General features: G+C 48.5%; 2 protein-coding genes across 4 annotated transcripts; one reads left to right on the forward strand and one right to left on the reverse strand.

The window, feature by feature from the left end:
• The first annotated feature begins 470 nt into the window (after positions 1-470).
• On the forward strand, positions 471-18,285 carry LOC131212265 (influenza virus NS1A-binding protein homolog). Of its 3 annotated transcripts, none has more exons than XM_058206059.1 (9): positions 471-1,217; positions 2,706-2,854; positions 13,658-13,776; positions 13,861-13,944; positions 14,046-14,183; positions 14,690-15,028; positions 15,129-15,417; positions 15,487-16,249; positions 16,316-18,285. In XM_058206059.1, the coding sequence occupies exons 1-9, from the start codon at positions 1,207-1,209 to the stop codon at positions 16,974-16,976; spliced, it is 2,553 nt and encodes an 850-aa protein (XP_058062042.1). In that variant the 5' UTR covers positions 471-1,206; the 3' UTR covers positions 16,977-18,285. The 3 variants fall into 3 exon arrangements, with proteins under 3 accessions (XP_058062042.1, XP_058062044.1, XP_058062043.1); XM_058206061.1 differs by lacking the exon at positions 471-1,217 and adding an exon at positions 1,369-1,434; XM_058206060.1 differs by lacking the exons at positions 471-1,217; positions 2,706-2,854 and adding an exon at positions 7,569-8,503.
• Positions 18,271-21,689, reverse strand: LOC131212264 (regulator of telomere elongation helicase 1 homolog). Its single transcript, XM_058206058.1, is given in 4 exon segments — positions 18,271-18,531; positions 18,622-20,491; positions 20,552-21,457; positions 21,459-21,689. Coding segments are annotated over 4 exon segments (3,078 nt in total). The 5' UTR covers positions 21,660-21,689; the 3' UTR covers positions 18,271-18,430.
• Between the last annotated feature and the right edge of the window lie 35 nt (positions 21,690-21,724).

Below are 21,724 nucleotides of genomic sequence, written 5' to 3' on the forward strand. Positions count from 1 at the left end.
TCCTGTTCGATGTGGGGGTTGTTGATTGGAAAGATAATTCTTGTCAGTGTACCAATATAGCGACTTTTTACAATTTTTTTATAGAATTGTCGCGACAGTTTGTACTGTAAGCAAATTGACATAAGGGAAAAAAATAGTTGGTTTTAATTTATTAAATTATGGCGTGTGCAAAAATAGTAGCCAAACCCAAAACCGAATTGCTTCATACGATAAATGCTCTCGAAGGCGTTTTGTTGGTAATTTTTTAAATCCACTATAACCCACAGTACCATATAGTCCAAACCCGTCCCATTATATTCACATTGGGTGGGATGTTTCTTGATGCTCAACTCAATGATCGGCCCTTGTTCTCGCTCGTATCGGGGTGCATTTGAGCAATAAAAGCATGTGTTGCTCGACAAAAAGAAAGAAGCCCACAGTATCGAGCGACCAGTCGCGTTGCAGAGTTCTCTCGCCACGGTTCACCGTAACAGTATCGCTCGTTCGTGCTTCATTTTACTCACGAAATTTTCCCCGGAGAGAAAATCTGGGTTTTTCCTTCACACTCGACACCCGAGCACTACGGTTTGCACTCATTTTCGGGTTGTCTCTCGTGTGCACTTCTCGTGACGTGTGCCTGGCGTGCGTCGAGTTTAGAAAAATTCCTCGTTTAGTAAACCACCCGTCAGGCTATTTGTGTCAAATTACTTGCAAGCCAGACTGCTGCCCGTTGTGCGTTTTCAGGTGCTAGTGGTAATAGTGTGTGCAGTAACAGGACCCGAGTCCTTTCGCTGGTGGAGCCGCCTGGTTGCCTACGTGACTTTGGTGGCACAAATAGTGAGCGCGAATGAATGAACGGCGACCAAGAAAAGTGTGTGAAAAAGGCACTAGACGGCACTTGGACACACTCCCTTTTCTTACGGAACCAGCGAGCCTTCGCATGGCTGCACGGTGGCTAATATTTTGCGTCGTGGAGCTATAACAGTATGCCCAATGGTGTTCAGTAAAAGTCCATTCAATAAAACTCAGAACGGTCCTATTCTGCGCATCTTGGCTTTCTGTGAAGCTGTAAAGAAAGTGTGTCTGTGACTTGAATGTAAGAATCGCTGTGTACAGTGGACGAACCATTTGGATCACACCCTCGATGGCTATATGTAGATTATAGTATATCATTGATTGTTTTGCTCCAACAAAACACCGTCCAGCAGCATCGAGCATCCGCAGGAAATGGATTTAAGGCAAGCATAAGCATGGGGATTCAGCGCACATCGTGACGTTCCTTGTCCTGGGACACAGAGAAAGATGTAAAGCACAGCAGAGAGACACGTAGGATGGAGCTTCGTTTTTGCCAGGATGTACAACGTTATACAACGGCGGCGGGATCAATACTTTGAGCTTCTGATAAATCCCCACATTACAGGGGCGTGACGATCGATTGATTCGCGGTACAGCATTGTACGTTGCACCATAATGGTTCTTTTCAAGCAACAAAAAACAGTTATGTTTGTCCTTCTTTACCTCCCGTGAACCATTAGATTGTTTCAACTTTTTTTAAAAAATCTTTCTTGGCCGTGTCTTGCTAGTCGTAATAGCCATGAAGCTTTTTATTCCATGAAAAGGAAGCAGGCCACAAATGCGACGTCGTCAGGACTGTTGCTTGTTTCAGTTTGTTTGAACGACCTATTTTACTGAGCCAAACTAGAGCAACTCGCTGCAGCTGCAGGCATCATGCGGTCATCATCATCATCATCATGGTCTACTGCAACCTGGAATTAGCCGAGCTACAGTGATTCCGATTGGCACAGAAATTGTTAGATTATACGAACACGTTGACACTGCCGACAGGAAGTCATGGCAGTTTCATTAAATGGAGGTTGGTGAAGGAAGAAATGTTCATGCAAAGCAGCAACTTGAAAGAAAGAAAGAAGCACAACTCACACAGTCCGAATAAGCATATGGTGACGCAACGGAGGGTTATTAGTCATCGGGTTTCATTGGTGCTGTGGGTCACGGGAATCAATCAACCTGGTGGCCACAGTTTTCTAAACGTTGAAGATGATTCTAGTACTGTTAGCATAACGGACATTGACGCTCCGAACGTTGAAGATGTCGAACGATGGCTCAACGATCGTCCAAAAGGTCCACTGTGTTCACCATTGAGGCAAATATTTTATTTTCCGACGTGTGATATTATCAATTTGATTTCCAGGTCAGAGGAGAGTGATGATGAAGTGATAAAATTAGCACCGCCTAGGTTGGTCAATAAACTGTTTCGTTTATCGCTGTCACGTTGGGTTTGGTTTACAAATTTGAACCACTCTCGAAATGGCGTTCGCTTGTTGCGTGTGTAGTCGCAAACAAGAAGCTGAGATCTCATGTGACCATGGCCGTCCACGGTTGGGCTTCTTATTGCTTTTGCTCTCTAGTTAGTTAGCCAAATACGGGTTCGTCCCGGAAGTAATCGCTCTGCTGTAGGTGTGATTCAAAAGCGCTATAGGCCGAGGGGAGATTTTTACATGGCCGTAGTTACGTGAATAATGTTTTATTTAAATTTTAATGAATTTCGTTTACTTCAAAAAAAATATTTCAATTTTTCATGCATTCGTTTTCATGTATAATGCAGAATAAAAATAAGTTATAAGAATTTCAATAGATGGTTCGAAAAAGTTTCTCATTTTCAGCGGGATGTTTTAAAACTATTTCTCTTTACCTTCAATCACTTTCAGCGGTCATCTTTCCGGTACATACGATCCTTACTCCCTACGGTCGCCGAACGCATCGAACGTCGCGAATCACTCCTCCAAAACGTCCTCGGTCAACGGTATTTCGCCGATTCCCCGAAGAATGCGTCCCCGGGTCGAGTGCTCCATTGGCGGTAAGTGTCGAACATGCGTTAATGTACTAGTCCTTGAAGTGTCTAGTGGTGAATTTTGTTCTAAACCGCATGGTGCGCCTTCAGACGTAGTCGCCAACACTGCGTTCTTTGCGTATCCACGTTGAGCCGTCCTTTGGTGACGCGTTTGGAGGTGTGTCAACGATTTTACTTTCGTAACCTTCAACCGTCTGCTCTTGCGTCACTAAACTGCTTCCTCGTGCCCTCGATCCCCGCTATCGGGGCGTAGGGGGCTGTTTTGTCGTAACGCGCTAGCCGGTACCTCATCAGCGCCACCCACAGGGGTTTCGCGGGAAGTAGTTTTCTATGCACGTCCTCTGCTGGCAATAGTGGCCGGTGTTTTTGCATCGATGGCGCAGCAAACCGGAAACCGACCGATCGATCGTGCTCGGAACGAACGGAACAACAACTCACAACGCACGTGCACTTTCTATTTGCAGCATCCATTGTTGATCGACGGAAGGTTGTTGTTGTTCTCAATCGCTCTCTTTCAGATCGAACTCTGATCGAGGCGCGAACACCACCGCCATTGTTATGCGCTGTTCGATCCCTCGCCCCGAGAGTGAACCGTTTTTGGCGGGTAACTGGTCCAAGATAAGAGCTATCTTTGGACGAAGCGTTTGGCGTTACGGCGGACGAGTCGCGAGAATAGCTGTCGTACGACGGCGTGCTTGCAGTATTTTTAGTAGATTGACCACTCATCGTAAGACCCTTTTTCGTTCACTGAACGTGTATTTTAACCTTGGGTGACTTGGGAAAGTGACAACCATGCTTTCCGGACACATGAAGGAGCCCCAAAAAGGCGACCAAATGCGGGACAGCACAAAACCGTTGCCCCAAAAATTACGGCAATGGCGCCAGGGAGCGCTGGTCGATCAATCAGGCCAGTTGGAAATGTTTATTTGTTGTACACATTGGCGCTGGGTTGTACTAGGGGCACGTTTCTACCCCATCGACATGTGTTGCTGACTGCTGCTGACACAGGAAGACAACTCAGCTGCAAAAATTCATACTTTTGAAGTAGGAAGCTTCACCGCACAAGATCCGATTGATGGACGTTTACGGTTCGTTGAGTGTGGTGGTTTATGTTTGCAATTCACCTACGTGCGTTTAACAAATGTATTTAACGGACCATTTTATGATTGATCGCGTGCGGTTAATATTGCCACCGTCATGTGAAGGGTTATAAAAGCGCAAACCTACCTACTCTCTGCCATCTTCTCTTGGACGACGATCACGTAAAGTGTGGCATCCGCTAGCCAACTACATCATCCCGATGATAGCGCTTCTCTGTCCTTCCGAGCCCGTTCAGGTTAACCTTGAGCGCAGGGGTCAAGCCTTGAATTGTTGCCGACCGCCCTCAATGAATGTAATCATTTATCTGCTTCAATCTGGTGCCCGGCTGGGGACAACATACCTTATAACTTGAAACATCGACCGACTAAAAATACGGATTTCTTTCTGTCGACCCATCGCAAAAAAAAGAAAGACGGCTGAGATTAGTTGCTAAGATGAACGAACATCCGCCGGCGGAGGATTTCAACAATTGTGCCACACCCATCCATCACCCACAATGCGTTGGCATTGGGGTCCGGAAACATACTTGAGGAAGAAAGAAAGCGAGATAAGTTGGCGGGGAAGAAGACACACAAAAAAAGGGGCCGTATTTCAACAATGTGCTCCCTGATCCGCTCGCTGACTGATCACCAGTCTTGTATCCGTGGTCAAAAATTTGCTTACCTATTGTCATCGTCTGCCACAGTTTTTAACACTCGCAGAACACACTGGCTCACGTGATGCACGAAAAGTAGTAGAAAATGCCTGCCAAATGGGCCTTTCTTGTTCCATTTGCGAGCCCGTCGAGCCAGAACGTTTGAGATGATGACGGATTCGGTTGTAACAGACTGGCGACAGGACCACTCCAAGAGATGAACTGGCGTGGTTTAGCCGATATCGGGCCGCCGACTGGCTATAGCAATTTTGCTTAATCTACGGTCAACGATTTAAAACCCAAATCTCTTCCGAAGCTAGCTTCGTTTTGTGATATTCTGTTTATTTAGAAAGCTTGTATGCTTTAGGTAAAATACTATCTGGGTCTAACAGCTGAGTTCGTAGCAAAGCATCGCAAGGAATGCTATGAATAGTTTGTGGGTCAAACATAAGATGGCTAGTTTGAACTGGTAAAAATAGATGGCACACGGTGTCGGTTTCGCAGACCTCAAGTCACATTTGACATTTCGGGCATCATCAAATGATGATGTTTCCCATTTGTAATCAACAGTTCCGTTTCTATACACGTTACTCAAGCCTTTTGCCATTTTGTGTGAACTCTCTATTTGCCACTAATCATGGTCCATTACGTTGACCTAATTCTACACTCAACGCTCCGCTTTGATCAACCAATCTAGCCATTTCCGTAAAATAACACTTACAGATCAGGCGACCCAGAGCCTCACGAATGCTGGGGGCGTGTTCGTTATCCTTTTCGGAACAGCATATTGTAGCGTCCTTGGGGACCCATTGATTGCGCGGCCATTGCTGTTGGTCGGGAACACGTGCACTAGCGTCTCTAGACAGTGCCTTACAATAATTCGGACGACTCTTTCCCTGCTTCATGATGGTCTAGTGAGTTGCGTATCTTTGTTCTCACCGCACGCCATGTTAGAGCCCTGAGAAGCAAGACTTGGTTGATCGTTCTAGATAGCCGCTCCGTTGTTCCCGTTGAGCGTTTTGCGCGTGATTTGCGTCATGTGGAAGGGTGTAAACATGTCACCCAGTGACACATACGCAACAGTGGGATCCACGCTCGGGGTCCGCCGCTCGGGTAGCGTATCGGGTGACGACAGATAGCAGGAAGTGCTGTTAATGCGCAAAGGGTGTGTAGCGTCACTTAAGCCCCTTTGGCAAGTTTCTTGGAACGCGCGTGAATGTGCGGCGGCGAAAAACCAGAACCACGTGGTCGCTTCGCGTCACAAGGTTTGATCGACATTTGCTCCGTCCGACAGCACAATTGTGCTTTTTTTTGTTAAAGAACCACCAAGGTTTTTTCAAGAAAAGGTCCATTTGATTTTACGAATATATTGTTAATTTTATTTTTATTTTCACACCGCAAAGCGACTGTTAGCAGTTCGCTGAATTCGCTAAGCAGTGTTAATCTTCTTATCTGTAAGCCCCCGTTCTTGGTCTTTTCCTTTCAACACACGAATAAAATTATCACTTGTTGCTAATATCCACCCGGTTTAACGGTGGACTTACCGGGCGGCATCGAATTCGGGGCATGGTATGATTAATTTTGTGTCCACCTTTATGTCACGCTCAGTAACGCTCGATCTAGCATAGGTTTGCTAATGGAAACTACATTATTTTGCGTGTCCGTTGAAGTTTTGCCGATGGTACGTGAAACGCTGGGAGGCGAGACATGCGAAAAGCATCTAAAAAAAATCATGAATTTCAGAAAAAAGAAACGAGAATCAACTAGATTTTAGCGAAACAGGTTCACCACCAGGCATTGAATCCGTTCAATGTAGGATAGCAAAATTCCTTTGCGTAGCGTTACGTAAAACTACGGCCACCAGGCTCCCGCAAATCATGGCCTGTACAATAAAGATTATAAAGACGGAAAGAACACCAAGAATGCACAGCACGTGCAGTTTCTTAATTAAGTTAAGCACAATGGCGCAGAATTTGCCTCGTTCAGGAAGAGTATACGTAACGTCCTTGAGGAATCGTGTACCTGAAGGTTGAAAAGTTACGTACTGTGGCGGTGTGAATGCTTTAAAGACCACTTTAAGCAAATGAGCTAAAGTTATATCCATTGAAATTATAGCCATATTTTATCCAAAAAGTGACGGATACAGAGCGACATAGAAATCCGTCAGCTCAGCAATTATCTCACAAAAAAAAAATGGACGACTTCCTCCCAAAGGAAAGTAAAAGGAAGATAATTGTACCTCTGTCACTCGAGAATTGCTACTTTGAAAGCTAAATGGACCCAGAGGCCACCATGCTAGCCTCTGTGGTGGCCCTACGGCAGCGTTTGGCAGCTGTAGGGACTGACAAGGACACGCTCCTTTCACTAGGCGAGAAAATTGATTAAGTGCATCTCGCGGCTAAAGGCATGGCATGATGGAAGCAATTAAAGAACTTAGGAGCGGCACTACCGTAAGACTTGTCAAACTTCTTGACCTCTGGCAGGAGCTCCACTTCCGGGGAAAGGAGCGCCACAGTTGCCGTGGTACGGCACGAGAGATGACGGGCGGCCCGGTTCGCGTGTACTTGACCTCGCACCAGTGCGCACGGAATCCAGAACCGAGTGCAGTGGCTGGCAGTACCGTCGGGTGGTGTGTAGTGGTAGATAGCATCGTTCACTGCCACCGACGTCGAAGTGAAAGAATCAATAGATGACGTGCTTCCAATCAACCGAATGCCAATAGGCACTTAAGCCCCTGTGTCTGTGTGTTGGTTCGTTGATAACCACAACCATCTCTAAGCTCTCACTACCATTGACCCAGTGTGTGTGGTGCAAGTCGTAGTAACAACAATACAGTAACCGACAGACGGGACAACCGACACAGCTTTACTGCCCCCACCCGGAGGGCCAGCAAATTACCGGCGGTTCTCCGATACACTTCCTCAAGGAGCGCCGGGAATCGCGAATGCTCGAAAGCCGGTGTGTCAGTCGATAGGTGGCCTCCGAACAGAACAGCAGTAGCTGGCTGTGTGGCCTACTTTTCTGCTCAAGCTCCACGCCGCTCCAAGCGGAAGACTGGTGCGGCAGCGGCGTTACGCGAACGAATCTTCCGGAAGCGGCATCCGCCGAGTTTCGGTTGGGCGCACTCATTCTACGTTTGAAACAGACCGAAAATAGGCAGCAGTACAAGGTGTCCGTTGTGCCGGCGGAAGTCTGCCGTGTCACCACGGGTGAACCAAAACAATCGTTCAAAGCGGCTCGATCTGCTGTCCGAATCGGCGTATGGCCGCTGTGTGGCATTAGAGGCAGCACGGCTCTTGTGACGTTCGACATCCTTGCGTTGCGGTTGCCCTTAGCAACGTGCGGGATTATGGCTGTGACTGTTGTGTCCAAGGTGAACGCCAAAAGTAGGTTCGACAGTGCGCCCGCCTGTCAGTCGGCTTCTGATCGTGCAGCAGTTCAGAGATAGACAACAGAGAACGGACTTAGGACGGTGTCTCCCCATCGAACCGTGTGCCTCCAGGAATGGATCTTGGCCCGTTGGTGAAAAACAACCGCAATCCGGTTCCGGTTGTGGTGAAGGTGTCTTCACGGTTGAAGTACACTGTTTTGTTGGGGAGCGCCTTAGGCCGCGTCCTGATCGACGCAAGTCGCTGAGAAACCGTTGATGATCTGTGATAGCGAAACGAAGCGCGTCGTCGTCGGCCGCCACCGTGTGATATTATGCAATTTAATTAGCTTCCATCTTCCGTCCGTCGGTGTCGTTTCGTCAAAAACAAAAATTAAAACGGCTACTAAGTTTGTCGAAGAAGGGCCAGTCGTAAGTGACAATACCGCTTACTGCGAAGGTGCGTGCAGTGAGATTAACATTTTCTGCTAGTTTTTTTGCGTGTGAAGCAAAATGACACGAAAAAATATCATCCGAGTTTCGTACGACAGTGGTGAGTAAATGTGAACGTTGGATCTCCCTACGATTCGCACTGCGAATTGCGAATTTTTTAACTTTAATAATTTACTACTTCTAATTAGCCCACTACGATCATTTTCTTTGCAATAACCTTCAGCGAATCGGTAGTGTCGCGGTAGCGTCACCGCTCGAAGGGCACACAACAATTTGCCTTAATTGCATTACGGAAAAATGCGGTGCATGCATACGCTTTCCACACGAACACGGTTCGGCCAGCCGTAGATTATCTATTGACGTCAAAAACGGCGTCCACTTGGCCAGAGGCAGTCCGCACGGGGAACAGTAATTTGGCGCGAGATTGGTGGTGGCCCAAAATGAAACACGAGAGGGGCACGAAAATTGGAAATCCGTGCAGTTTTCGTTTAATTGGTAAATTTTTCGTAGCTCCCAGCAGCTGGAGAGCTGGATCTTCTGCGATCGCAAGATGTTTGTTTGTAAACACTCTCGATGGAGGACGGCGAGCGCAACGACTCAAGGCGGGTTCTAACCGAAACCAGAAGTCGCCGCGACCACGCTCTTGTTCGAGGCCGGCACTGATTGTGGAGAAGGTCTATAAACACGCGCTCCCCAGAAACGCTAAAGTAGATATGTTTTCCGTTTCGCTCTCCATTAGCGCGCCATTATCGGGTTGTTTTGTACCCACGCGTCTTGTTGTGAAGGAATGTCTGTAGGTCATCATTATTTTTGGTGAACCGACAGTTTCGTCTGCTCCAGCTTGCGGAAACGTTGGGCGATCAAGAACGGGTTTCCAGAGTCAATAAAGTCACTGTAAATTATTATGGTTACATGGTGGTTGAAGAGGAAAAATCACCGCCCAACATTCTTTCAATAAACAAACTCTGATGGCGATCGTCGTGCGTGCCAGCGTGTGCGATGGCACGTGTTGTCGTCGGGGGCATTTCCGGAATGTGCACAAAGTGACAATTGTTTGTTCTCAATTGCTAGTTCCACGACAAGCGAAAGTTTTAAGTAGAAACAACACACTCGCAACTAGTCTTTTCCTTATTGGATCAGCCGGTGTTGCGATGGAAGCTGTTGCAGGTGCACCATTATCAGTGGAGACACCTTATAACAAGGGAGTAAGTGTTGGGGTAATTATGGGTGCACCGGTCTAGTCCCCTCGACCCCGGAATCAACCAGTTCCAGCTGCAGCGCACCAAACACCGAGTGCTGTTCTGATGGCAAGGTTAGATAGCGCAGTGCCTCAGTGGCGCAATCGCGACATTATCAGTTGTAACTTTCCGCCAAAGGCCCAATTAGGGAGCAATTTTCACGACTGGTTTCGCCGGAAAAAAGGGACCAATAATTCAATTAAGCGGCCCACGTGGCCCCGTTATACGCAGAGGCTGGGGAAAATTTGCGCCAAAAGCTCCGCTCCGAACGTACGGCGCAACACGTGCGTCAGCGGATCATTGCACGGGTTGCAGTATATCTTGGCGGTTCTTGCCGTTGGTCTTGCCAATTAAACAATCAGCCCCGCGTTTGTTTACAATACTGGAAATATAAAATTACTCATCGATCGGCGCGGAGCGAATGGCCGGAATTTACAGTGGTAAAAAACGGAAAAAACGAAACGAACACACACAAGGAAGGTGTTAAACTGAATGGGAAACATCGAATAAACATGCTCGGCCACGTGATTTATTACGTGCCTTGAACTGTTCTTTTGCGGGTTTTTGGACTGCTAAATAGAGACACAGTGGCCAATGATGTATCGAAATGGAAGGTTTCGTTAGTCTTCGATACCGAGTCTTTCCCGTGACGCGTTCGGAAAACACACGGAAAAATTGTGACCCCCCTGTGACAGGCTGTTCTTTTTCTCGTGCGACACGCGGCAGCTATCATCCGTCGTTTGATAGAACCCCCGATTGAGTGCCCACTAAACGTAGCAGTAAATCGTTACCGTCGGTTGGACGTGCCGGGGTGATGATTTTGAAATTTTTCATTTTGAATTGTCACTGAAATCGTGTTCCCATCCGTCATTTCTTTCTAGCGTGTGGCCACAGACTGCCGGTAAGTCCGGCGGCAGGTTTGGCATCGTTCCAATCGGTCAGATTGACGGTCTGCCGAATGGGACACTGTTTTTGGCGCGGGACGTCTGCACCCTGTCAAGCGATTGTTGGAATGCAATAGAAAAAAAAAACACGCAGTAAAGAAGAAGAAACATAAAATGTTACACCAGAATGCGCGGTTGCCAAAAGAAGAAACACAGTGAATGGCCCCAAAAATTTTGTGGTACCCGTTCGTGGGCTGGCAAAAAATCGTTTTCGTAACACGTTTTTGGCGAATTTGGGGCAGCTTTCGAAAAAAAGTCCACTCGTGAGTTCAACGACCGAAGGCAGATCACGACGATGCTGTACGATGCTGTCGTCTGCTGCGGCGGTGCAAGTGCATCTTCTGAACCAACCCACACGCTCAAGGCGTTATGTTCTGAGCCGTGTAGAACGCAAGTGCGTACGGGCATGACTAATGATTTGTGCGGTAGGCCGAACAGGACGGTAGTCTAACGGTGGGATAATTATAGCTTCGGTGAGATTGCACATTTGGATGACATCGGAAAGAAAATGTGTCCCATTGGGCGGTGCCCACGTTTCACTGTAGCACCGCGGAAGTGCTTAAACCGCTTCACATTTTAATTGAGTTGCGCAATCGTCCATATTTCACTTTTTCTTCTACGACGGATATAGTTATCTGATCGGCGCCAGGCACAAACACATGTATCCAAAATGGTCCTTGGATCCGCGTCATCAATGTCTACACTTTATGAGTACGATTTATGATTTTACCACCGGCACTCCAACACTATCTGTGTCAACTGTATTGCTCTCCGGCTAGCCGGTAGCCGCCACGGCGTCACAGGAACGTGACTTCCGCGTGACGCTTTCGTCACCTCACGCCTCATCATCTCGAGGGTGGGCCACCCTTGTTGAGCTCTTGATAAGAGGCTTGCGGAAGAAATGTGAACACCAGATCCCCGGTGCCAGATCCGAGTGCTGAATGAGTTGTGCTTCGTTTGTCGGTGCGTGATTGGTCAATTGGGGACTTGTTGTTTAATTGATTACCACATGACTGTACCACACTTTTTGGTCCAATTCGGTATCAAGATTGGTCAGCATTTGGGTGATACGGCGCGGCATCTAATCACGACGCGTCGCAGTTTGGGAAAGTACCAATCAAGCCGCTTCCCGTGAAAAGTCGGGCGAGGTACGGTGAGGTCATCATGTTTCAATCGAACTGCTCAAGGACGACGCCAGCGCATAAATATAAGCAAACACAACCGACATCCGAGTTCTAGTTCGTTGCTAGCACTTGTCTGGTCGTCTTTGGCGATGTAGAAAAAGTTCTTGTATACTTTAAAATGTCCAAAATGTTGCTTAATTGGGAACATAAATCGAGTCCGATGGTGCACAGTTTGAGGAGGAATAATTCCAGCGTTCGTGCATTATGATTGTCGATCACGCAAAAGCCACCCCCGCCAAACAGCCGGTCGTCGTAAAAGTTCCATTAAGTAGCCCTAAGAATCCATCATTCGTTCCGTTCGTTCGTTGGCAAAACTTTTAGTTTAAAGTCCTTCGAAAAGGGTAACAAAAAGCGAAGAAGTAAAAAACAATCCATACGGGGGAATTGCGCTAACAAATCGCACGATCGAACCATTTGGTGAATTTTGTGCTCCCTAGCTCGAGCGAGTTGTTTAATCGATAAGATCCCGTGACGGGTTGGGCAGTACCGAAGGGACCTCACTGCCCTATCTGCGCCCCTTGCTATCTATTTCGCCCGGGGTTGGTACATGTTATCTAATCGGTTTGTTTTAGGACACCGAAAAAACACTTTCCCGCTCGGTTGTCGGTCCTACAAGCTGGCACCTGTCCCCCTGCTCGGGCCCTTCTGAGGCAAAAAAGGCAATGAACGCCAAAACGGCACGTCAATTGCATCGTGCAAATGTCAGCTTTAGAATAATAATCTTAAATCGGTTGGTGAAGTTAAAAAATTGCATTGCACTTTCGGGCCGGTCCACGTGCCTCCGGGGGTTGGGAACGTGCGTTGGCCACGGGGAACGGTCAGATACTTTTCGGGCCGCGGGAGGCGCACAAACCCATTTATCTTTACCGCGAAACCCTCTGGGGCGTGTTTTGTTTTGATTTGAGTCGAGTTGGTTGTTTTAACCGCCGTCCGGCCCTGGGCTGTTGTTTTGTGGAAGTAAACATGGCGCTGAGTGTTTTTTTCCTTCCCGTTAACGTTATGGTTTGCCTTCCTTCCTCGCGCTTGTGGAGCGGAAAAGGGAAGCATAATGTGGTAACCAAAGTAGAGGCCACCAAACTCGTAAAAATCAGAAATTTTCGAGGTCAACTGTCGATCAGGCGAAACGCAACGAAGAATACGCTATTGCGTAGTGCATTTTACGAAGCAACTCTGGTTTGGATTGTTGTTTGCTTCTGGAAGATGCTTTATTTTGTTAGTTTCAACACCGATCGTAGTTCCAAGACGATCCAAGACGAGGTGAGACTAGGTGTAAGACTTGTAAGACTTGTAAGACTTCATGTAAGGGATTGTGAACTGCACACGCGGCCATTCACGTGCGTAGCAGCACTGCGGAGAAAACGCTGGGTCTGGAATGATCATCACCTTAGACCAGCCACTGACCACGTGCTGTGTAGCTTGGTGCAGTTGTGCTTTTTAGGGTCGAGTATGGCAATAAACAGTCTCATAAATATACATTTTACGTCTGTTTTACCCCAAAACAACACATGATCAACAGGAGACCTCACAGCGCGCCCACGTTACTCATGGCACGCCATTTTTCAGCGCATTTTTTCAAATGCAAATGTATCTGCATCGTTATCGTGCCGTAGATAAGGCACGGAGCTGAAATAAATCACTCTGAAACTTCGCAATCAATGTGTAAACCGCGTTGGCTTGAGAGCCCGCACTGGAAGCCGATTAGAGTGGTCTAGCGGCCCATCGGAAGATGAGTCACGGTTTTTTTTCCACCTCATTCCCGTTCTCGATAAAGAATTCTTCAGACGTGATAAATAAACGCAAGGTTCAGATAACAATTGGCAAACGTAAATGATATTATGTAATGAATTGAACACAATTTATATTTTGTGCCGTTTTCTCCCTTTCGCAGATGATGCCATGGAGAGTTGCGGTTACCTGAAGTTTACGGACGATACCATGAAGTCCAACTTCCTGCAAAGTCTTAGCACGATGCGGAAGAATCGTCTTTTCTGCGACGTCATCCTGTTGGTGAGTGGTGACCGGAACGGCCTGGTACCTGGGGGTTCCCTGTGGCTCAATGAGCTTAATTGCAAATGCGCTCTATCCTTTCAGGTCGACAACACGGAGATTCACGCTCATCGAAACGTGCTGGCCTGTATTTCGCCGCACCTGATGGAACTGTTCAGCACGGATGCAGTAAGTGCTGAGCCGAGACCAACGGAACCAACCAACCATCGTGCGAGGGTGGAGGAGTAAACAGCTCTAATCACTCCGCATTTTGTTCCTTGCGTTCACAGGGCACCCTGAACGGTGCTGCGGCGGCCAGCGATGGCAAGCTGCCGTGCTACCGGCTGAACGGGCTCGTCACGAAGCACGGCCTGAAGTTTCTGGTCGAGTACGCCTACACCGGTTCACTGGAAGTGCCAGATGAGATGGTGAGTGGTAAAATGCGCACGAACCGCATTTAAGACAGCCCCATAGGTTGCGTCTCGTGCGCGCATGAACCGATCGTACCGAATGCTCGAGGAAGGCGCAAATCCGAGCATTAGAGAGCATACCCATTTGCAATTGGCACTTTGTGGCCAGCCAGAGGGGGCGTTTGGGAGACGTTGAGTGCTGATGTTGTTGAGTGCTGACCAACGTTAACGCTGCAACAACAACAGCCAACTGGAACGAGCGAGCGAGCGTCCTCCTTCAGGACACCAGACACCTAGAGGCCTCCGGAGCGCCAGGTTGTTGGAGAACAAACTCTAGCCAGAAAACGTGAATGTGAAAATAATGCCGCACTGAGGGCAGTTTTGTTTAACTCGGCTGCCGAACGAGTAACTTCCGTAACTCTCAGAATCACAGACTAGCTCACACAATCTCGACCAATGCCAAAACACATTCTCCCGCGAAAAACAAACGACACGGAACTGTTACGTGGCCATCTTCTCTATAGATCCGCGATGTCTATCTCGCTGCCTGGCAGCTTAAGATCGACAGTGTGGTGAAGGAGTGCGCCCGCCATCTGGTGGGCGAACTGGAGCCGGAAATCTGTATCGAGACGCGCTCACTGCCCGGCATCGAGCGCAACCGGCGCTTCGTGCAGGAAGTGGACACTTACATTGCGAAACACTTTCATCTCGTGTCCGAGACGGCAGGCTTCCTTCAGCTGCCTTGCGTGTTGATCGAGGTACTGTACCAGACCCGTCAAGAGATGTCGCTCGTAGCGGAGTCGTCGCTCGGTCGGCTCGTAATTGGCTGGATCCGGCGACAGATCCAGGAGGAAGATGTTTCGGTAAGCTTGCTATACTGTGAAAGCAGCAACCGCGGTCCGCGGTCCGGGGCCAAGCCCCTTTCCAAACATTCCTTATTAACACTCATTCCACTTTACGCAGGTCTCTTCACTGCTGGAACGTTCCCACATGCTGTATCTGGCGCTGGACAATACGCTGCAGGACTGTGCCGATCTGCCGCCGGGCCAGGAGTCGGAAAGTGACCTCGTGCAGGACTACAAGCGGTTGGTGCTGAAGTGTCCCAGCAATAAGAAGCATCGTAAAGCGCTCAAGACACCGGGCCGTCCGAGAATGATACTTTATAACCGCGATATCGGCGAACGGGTGGAGACCAACGATCAGGCGACGATCGAGATGGACTGGAACTTGATCGGATGCAGCAAGCTGTCGGGTGGGTGCTGCTCAACACCCGCTCTGTGGCGATCCTCTTATCCAATGAGTCTTTCCGCCATCTTTATAGATCATTCCTACGTGGCACTCGTTACGCTGAACGGTAATCTGACACGGTTGTCGATCCAATTGCGTCTCAACATACCGACGACACCATCCCCGATCAACACGCCGGATGTCATGACTACAAGCGTGAGCCGGGACGAAGATTTAGATGAGGGTCAGCAGCCGGAGCTGTTCTGCGAGGTGGCAACCATGTCCGGGCCGAAATGCGGTCTTGGTGTGGCCGAGTTCGGCGGAAAGCTGCTCGTCTGTGGCGGGTACGACCGTGCGGAATGCCTCCGATCGGTCGAAGTTTACTGTCCGGAGACAAACTGTTGGACGCAGCAGAACAACATGGGCGAAGCTCGTGGACGCGTTCAGATCGCCGTTATCGATGGAACCGTATACGCTGTTGGCGGTTGCAATGGAACCACCGAGCTGGATTCGGTCGAGTGTCTCTCGAAGCAGGACAAGAAGTGGAAAAAGATGTGCAAACTACCTCTGGCCAGGAGCAACGCGGGAGTGTGCGCACTGCAGGGACAGATCTACTGCATCGGTGGCTGGAATGGGCAAAGCGGCATCAAACAGTGCGATGTGCTGCGGCCCGAGGAGAACCGTTGGACGTCGATTGCCATGCTGAACACGGGACGCTATCAGGCGGGAGTGACAGCGTTCGGCGGTCGGCTGTGGGTCGTTGGCGGTAGTGACGCTTGGAACTGTCTCGGCTCGGTGGAAGTATACGACCCGGAAGTGAATCAATGGACCTATACGGCGTCACTATTAACAGCGAGGTAACTAATCATTTGTTTCCCGAGTTGTCCCGGTAAATTAACCTTATTTTTTCAATCGTAACTCAGACGTGGGTGTGGATTGGCAGAGTTTAACGGCAAATTGTACGCCGTCGGCGGTAGCGATGGAACGCATTCGCTCAACTCCACAGAGTGCTACGATGAAGAGAGCAAATGCTGGATTGCCGGCCCAAATCTCACATCGCCCCGCTCGAACGTGTCGGTCGCCGTCGTCCAGAATCGACTGTATGCGATCGGCGGGTTTTCGGGCAAAACGTTCCTCAGCACGGTGGAATATCTGGATCCGGGCACCAACGAGTGGACCACGTTCGTGCCGCAGACTCGCGCCAACATTGATTCACTGCTAGAAAACTCGCTGCGAGCGGCACTACAGAACGTTCAACGGTCTACATCGTCGACCTCCTCGTCGCCGGATCACTTGACCGGTGGAGTCGGCGGGCGGGTAACGGCTTCGGGCGAAGAAAACACCTTCCAACCGATACAGGCTGCACTTAACAACGAGTACAATCTGCAGCAACATTCACCCAAGGTAGTGACCAGCAGCAAAACGGCTCTGTTAGAAGATGATGAGGATACTGAAGAAGTTGGCGATGGGCGAGGCAAGGGAGCCGTTTTGAAGACGACTCACGAGAACAGTATTAGCCTTCTGCAGCAACTGGCGGCCAACAAGTGCACGGAAATAGCGACCGGCGGCAATAACTCCAGCTAACCGGCGCTGGAAGCATCAGCCACCGAAGCGCACTTGTTGACCGACACCTGCGACGTCACAGACGAGCTTCCCAGCGCGGCAACAACTCCTAACGAGTGCTACAACGGCGGTGAGCTAATCGGCAACGCCGAGGACGATGAGGTGGATTAGTGTGACTAACGAAGATGACAAGAGAGCATTGATGGATTCACGATCGGGTTAGGACTCGCGAGAGATCAGAGCACGGCGTTCGAATCGTTGGAGGAGATGACAGAGCAGTACGTATCCCTATTGTTTCGCTGAATGGAGTGCGAACCACCGTAAGGCGATGCTAATTGTAAGGAGAAAAGCGAAAGCAAGACATAGCTTAAGATACAAAGGGACGAGATCCTTTAATGACGTTTTCTTCGTGAAGTAATGCCAGGTTAAATATTGCCACAAAGTGCAACGCAGTGCAAGAGGGTGCTAGTGTAAGGTTCTATTTGCTATGCGTATTCTAACCCACTGCGCCCACTGGTGTCTCATTGCGATCAAAAATTATCAGTCATGTTGAGTGTACTGTTAGTGTGGCACTGCAATGGAAGAAGGAGGTTTCTTGTGTTTGCTGCAAACTTTTACACCCTAAAGTAGACCAACCCATAAGCCGCCATACGGCGGTATGGCATGATTCGAAGGGCATTCCTGGATGGGTACATTTCAAGCTTCTCCATTCGTTAGATTTACACCCTGATCAATGTTATAGAGCAGCCACAGAGCAAACCGGGACACTCACAGCAGTAGTGGGTAATTACATTAGGATTAGAAGCAGCATACCTACTCACATACAATTAAGCTCACGATCACTGATTCCTAGGTGAACGCTACCGCAGGGGTCCATTTTATAAAAGAACGAGTGCGTAGGCCATCTCAATCCGCGCTTGAATAGAAGGCAGATAGGGGACTTTCAACATGTTTTTCTATTGCGTCTGCGAGTAAACTAAATCATCCTTTAAGATCCTTTGATCATCCTCTATGATAAGGCCATCCTTTTGAGAACCAATTTCACAAAGACATAGAGAGTGTGGAGCGTAGCAAAGAAAGAGTGTGTACGTGAGAGAGAGAGAGCGAGAGCGAGAGAGAGATGCGCTGAAAGGTCTGTGTTGTAGGATTAGGACTTCACTACTATCGCGGAGTTGTCAGCGAACTGGAGCAGGAAGCGGATAGAATGAACCAGTTCTTGTGTGTGCATTGTAAGCTGACACTTTAAGGAAAAGCATGTTTTCTGAAACCTTATAATGAAAGCACTGACACTATTGGTATAATTTTTAATCGGCTCGCCGAGAAGAAACAAGTTCGGTTTTATTTGTATTTATTATGAAAAAATGAAAGAACTAACATGGTAAGTACTTATCGATAGAACGCTATACCGTCGGATGCTCAAAGGTTCTACATATTTTCTAATTTCATCGTATAGTATTTTCAGATCTTATTTATAATCATGTGCCACCAGTAGTGCTCAAATTGTCTCCCATTGTCGATTGAGCGAATTTTGCATCGAATAGTGGTTTATGTTCTGCTTTGACAAACCGTCGCATCGCTGCAAAACAAGAAAATGGGTACGGATTGTGGGAAATACGGAAGTTTTGTCCGATTTAGACAATGTAGATTGCAGAGTACTTAAACTTACCTTTCAGTAGATAGTGTACGTGGGACATCTGGAAGCAGTCGTTGAGCTTGGCGTAGAAGGATGTGAAGTCACTGTCCTTACTGTACAGTACGATCGCTTTCAAAAAGAGTTTATAATGTTCTGTGTTTATGGAGCTTTTAACGGTTTTCAAAAACTCCGTCCGATCTTCTGGTGCCACTTGCGTTGATGTTGATGGTTCACCGGAAGCAGATACCTCACTGTGAGCTTCCTCTGGCTCAGTTGCTTCATATTTAATGCCACGCGAAGGTACAAGGACCATTTTGGGTTTTTTCGTCCTCGAATTAGAGGCTCCTTCGTTGGGGGTCTCGCGATCTCGCTTGTACGTGCTTCCAGCTGGACCGCCCCGCGGTTGGCTGTCGTACGAAAGCGCGTCGCCAAAGTTCACAGAGTGTGTGTGAGCGTCAAGGTGCGAAATAATCTTTTGGTCACCGTTGACAGACTGCGTCGCGTTGGGACGTTCCAGATACTCTGCTATGTTGAATAAATTTTGCGAAAGCTCTTGTAGCTGACCGGTTGTAGCGTTGGTATCAACCGAAGGGGTTACACTTTGAGTCCGTTGAATGCTCGTGGATCCTTCGTCTGGTTGATTACTTTCGGGTTTTTGTTTGCAACAAATTTCCCTTTTCTGTCTGACAGCCGGTGAGATGGTCGCAGCGCGGAAGAAGCGAGCCAGCTCGCCGATCACAACACCGAAACCTCCACCGCTGGTAGCAGCATTCAGATGGCCACGGATCCACGACGACAACTGCATCTGCTGGTAGGAGTTTTGGAATCGTGAATCGCATAGCAAAATCGCACCGAAATCGTGCCGGTGACGTATCACCCGTCCAATCGCTTGATTAACGGCCCGGGCCGCCTCCAACGAGTACCACTCGTCCCCGGTAATCATTTCATTTTCCCGCGTGCGGTTCACGTTTAAATATTGCTTTTTCAGCACGACACGCGCATCCATCAGTGGCGGAAAAGGCAGCCCGGTGATCATTACCGCGCGTCCGTTATTGTCGGAAAAGTCTAACCCTTCCGAAACCTTTCCTCGGCAGACGGCCATAAAAATGGCACCCTTCGTTTCCGGGTCATTGATCTTGGCGTAATATTCGTTCATCGTGCTGTTAAACGAATCTTTGCCGCGTGGCTCGATAAAAATCGGTTTCCTTCGGTTTATTTGTGCCCAAATGCCACTCTTCTGCCACTCCTCGACGCACTTGTTTAGCAGCGTGTACGAGGGAAAGAACACGAGCAATCCGTTCGGGATAACGGGGCAGCACGCAAGCACGGTACGACCAAGCGATAGGATGTAGTCCGGGTTGTTCCGATTGTTGTAGCTCGAGTTGAGCATTACCTTATCAGGACCCTGGCTAACGACTTTTACCAGCACTTGATTGCGATCGATAATGTGCGGATTTTCGAGCGACACGCCGACAGGAATGTTAAGCTCATTGATGAGCGGCCGCAGTGGTGCCAGTGTGCCACTGGTAAGAATTATGCTACGAATGTTTCTGCAGGTTAGTTGCCGCATACCGAAACCGGGATTGAAGCACCAGAAGTAAACGATTTTCGCATTGTTCTTCGCTGCGGTGTCACTTTGTTTCTTCGAGGTCCACCCGTCCGCTCGTTTCGCGTTGCCTTTCACGGGTTTTGAGTCCTCGGGACTGATGTGCACCTTGAAACATCGCTCCACCGCGTCACGGTAGTTGGGATTACTGTCCGAAAAAATTATCTCCAGAAAATCTGCCAAGTTCTGCAAACCAGCACCGCGTCGCGAAAAATGGTTCTTCTCCGATACGGTGGCAAGATAGGAGATGAGGGCATTCGTTACCTGCAGGATCACGCTCTTGTTGGCAAAGTTTATCTGCAACAAAAAATGGAAATTTAACAGAGAGAGTGGCACGTTTGGCGCGGGAATACGTACGTTGGCTTTTTCTAGCAGATCGAACACGTACGTCCCAGCGAAGCTAGTGCCCTTGCTAAACTCGATTGGAATCGCATCGATCTCCTTCTCCAAGCTTATAATCATTTCTTTCAGAAGCACTAAGTCCTCCAAAGTGAAATCCTTCTTTTCGTCCTCCGCATCCATACCCGGCAGACCGCCGGAATCGCTCATAGCTTCCATGACGTACGTGATGTCCGTAATTGCGAGCGCAATATCGGTTGAACTGATCTGCGACGAACCGGACTCTTCGCACATTTTCTCCACATTGTGTGCCTCGTCCAGGATGATGATTGTGTTTTGCAAGTTAAGGTTGTTCGCTTTACGCGCCTTGGCATCGAGCAGATAGTTGTACGGCATGAAGATAATGTCCGCCCGATCGACAAGCTCCTTCGAGAGATAAAACGGACACGACTTTGTTTTCGTACCGACCGTGATCAGATCCTCGATGTCCAGTATCGGCGTTTTCACGATTTCGCCACTATCCTTGACCTGTTCGACACGCCGGTAGAAGGAACAACTGCGCGAATTCACCTTGGCCTTGCAAAGATTTGTAGTCATTGCGTTGCCCTCAGATTTCGAAACATCCGGGTGAATGCAAAGCTGCACACGCGACCCTAAAATGATGGCCCGAACTGTGCTGTAGCTGGTGTTTTTCAGCTCCTGCATTGCCTGGGACAGTTGCGAATGGGTCCGGGACGCGTAGATTATTTTCATCACATTCTTTCCTTCAGGCTCACCGAAGTGGGACGCTTGATTAGGAACTGTCGACATATTGGAGTTTTTGCGTGATGGATTGATCCCCACTTGAGGCTCCAGCTTATCGAATGAAGGGAGCTGAAACGAAATTCCATCAGTAACACGATCAGCCGACGAGATGTTTGCAACCTACATTTGATCTCGTTTGTAGTAACCATGCCAGCGAGGAGCACAACAAGCTGAGCGTTTTGCCGGTGCCGGTTGGTGACTCCAGCACACCGTTGGTACCATTCTGTAGACAGTTGATTACTTTTTCCATGTAGTTCTTCTGCACTTGATACGGTTCGAATGGGAACTCCACCGAAATCCCGTTGATAAGACACACCGGCATTGCGTGGCGCGAAAAAACAACTGAAACAAACAATATTCAACTGAAGCACAGGATTGAACAAAGTG

This window comes from Anopheles bellator, chromosome 2 (genome assembly GCF_943735745.2).
Source record: "Anopheles bellator chromosome 2, idAnoBellAS_SP24_06.2, whole genome shotgun sequence".
Taxonomy (NCBI): Eukaryota; Metazoa; Arthropoda; class Insecta; order Diptera; family Culicidae; genus Anopheles; species Anopheles bellator.

Excerpts from the sequence above, each read along its gene's own strand:
- LOC131212265 (XM_058206059.1), top strand. Across the intron at positions 13,777-13,860 it reads TCTGCGACGTCATCCTGTTG|GTCGACAACACGGAGATTCA; the intron begins GTGAGTGGTGAC and ends CTATCCTTTCAG. Across the intron at positions 14,184-14,689 it reads TGGAAGTGCCAGATGAGATG|ATCCGCGATGTCTATCTCGC; the intron begins GTGAGTGGTAAA and ends TCTTCTCTATAG.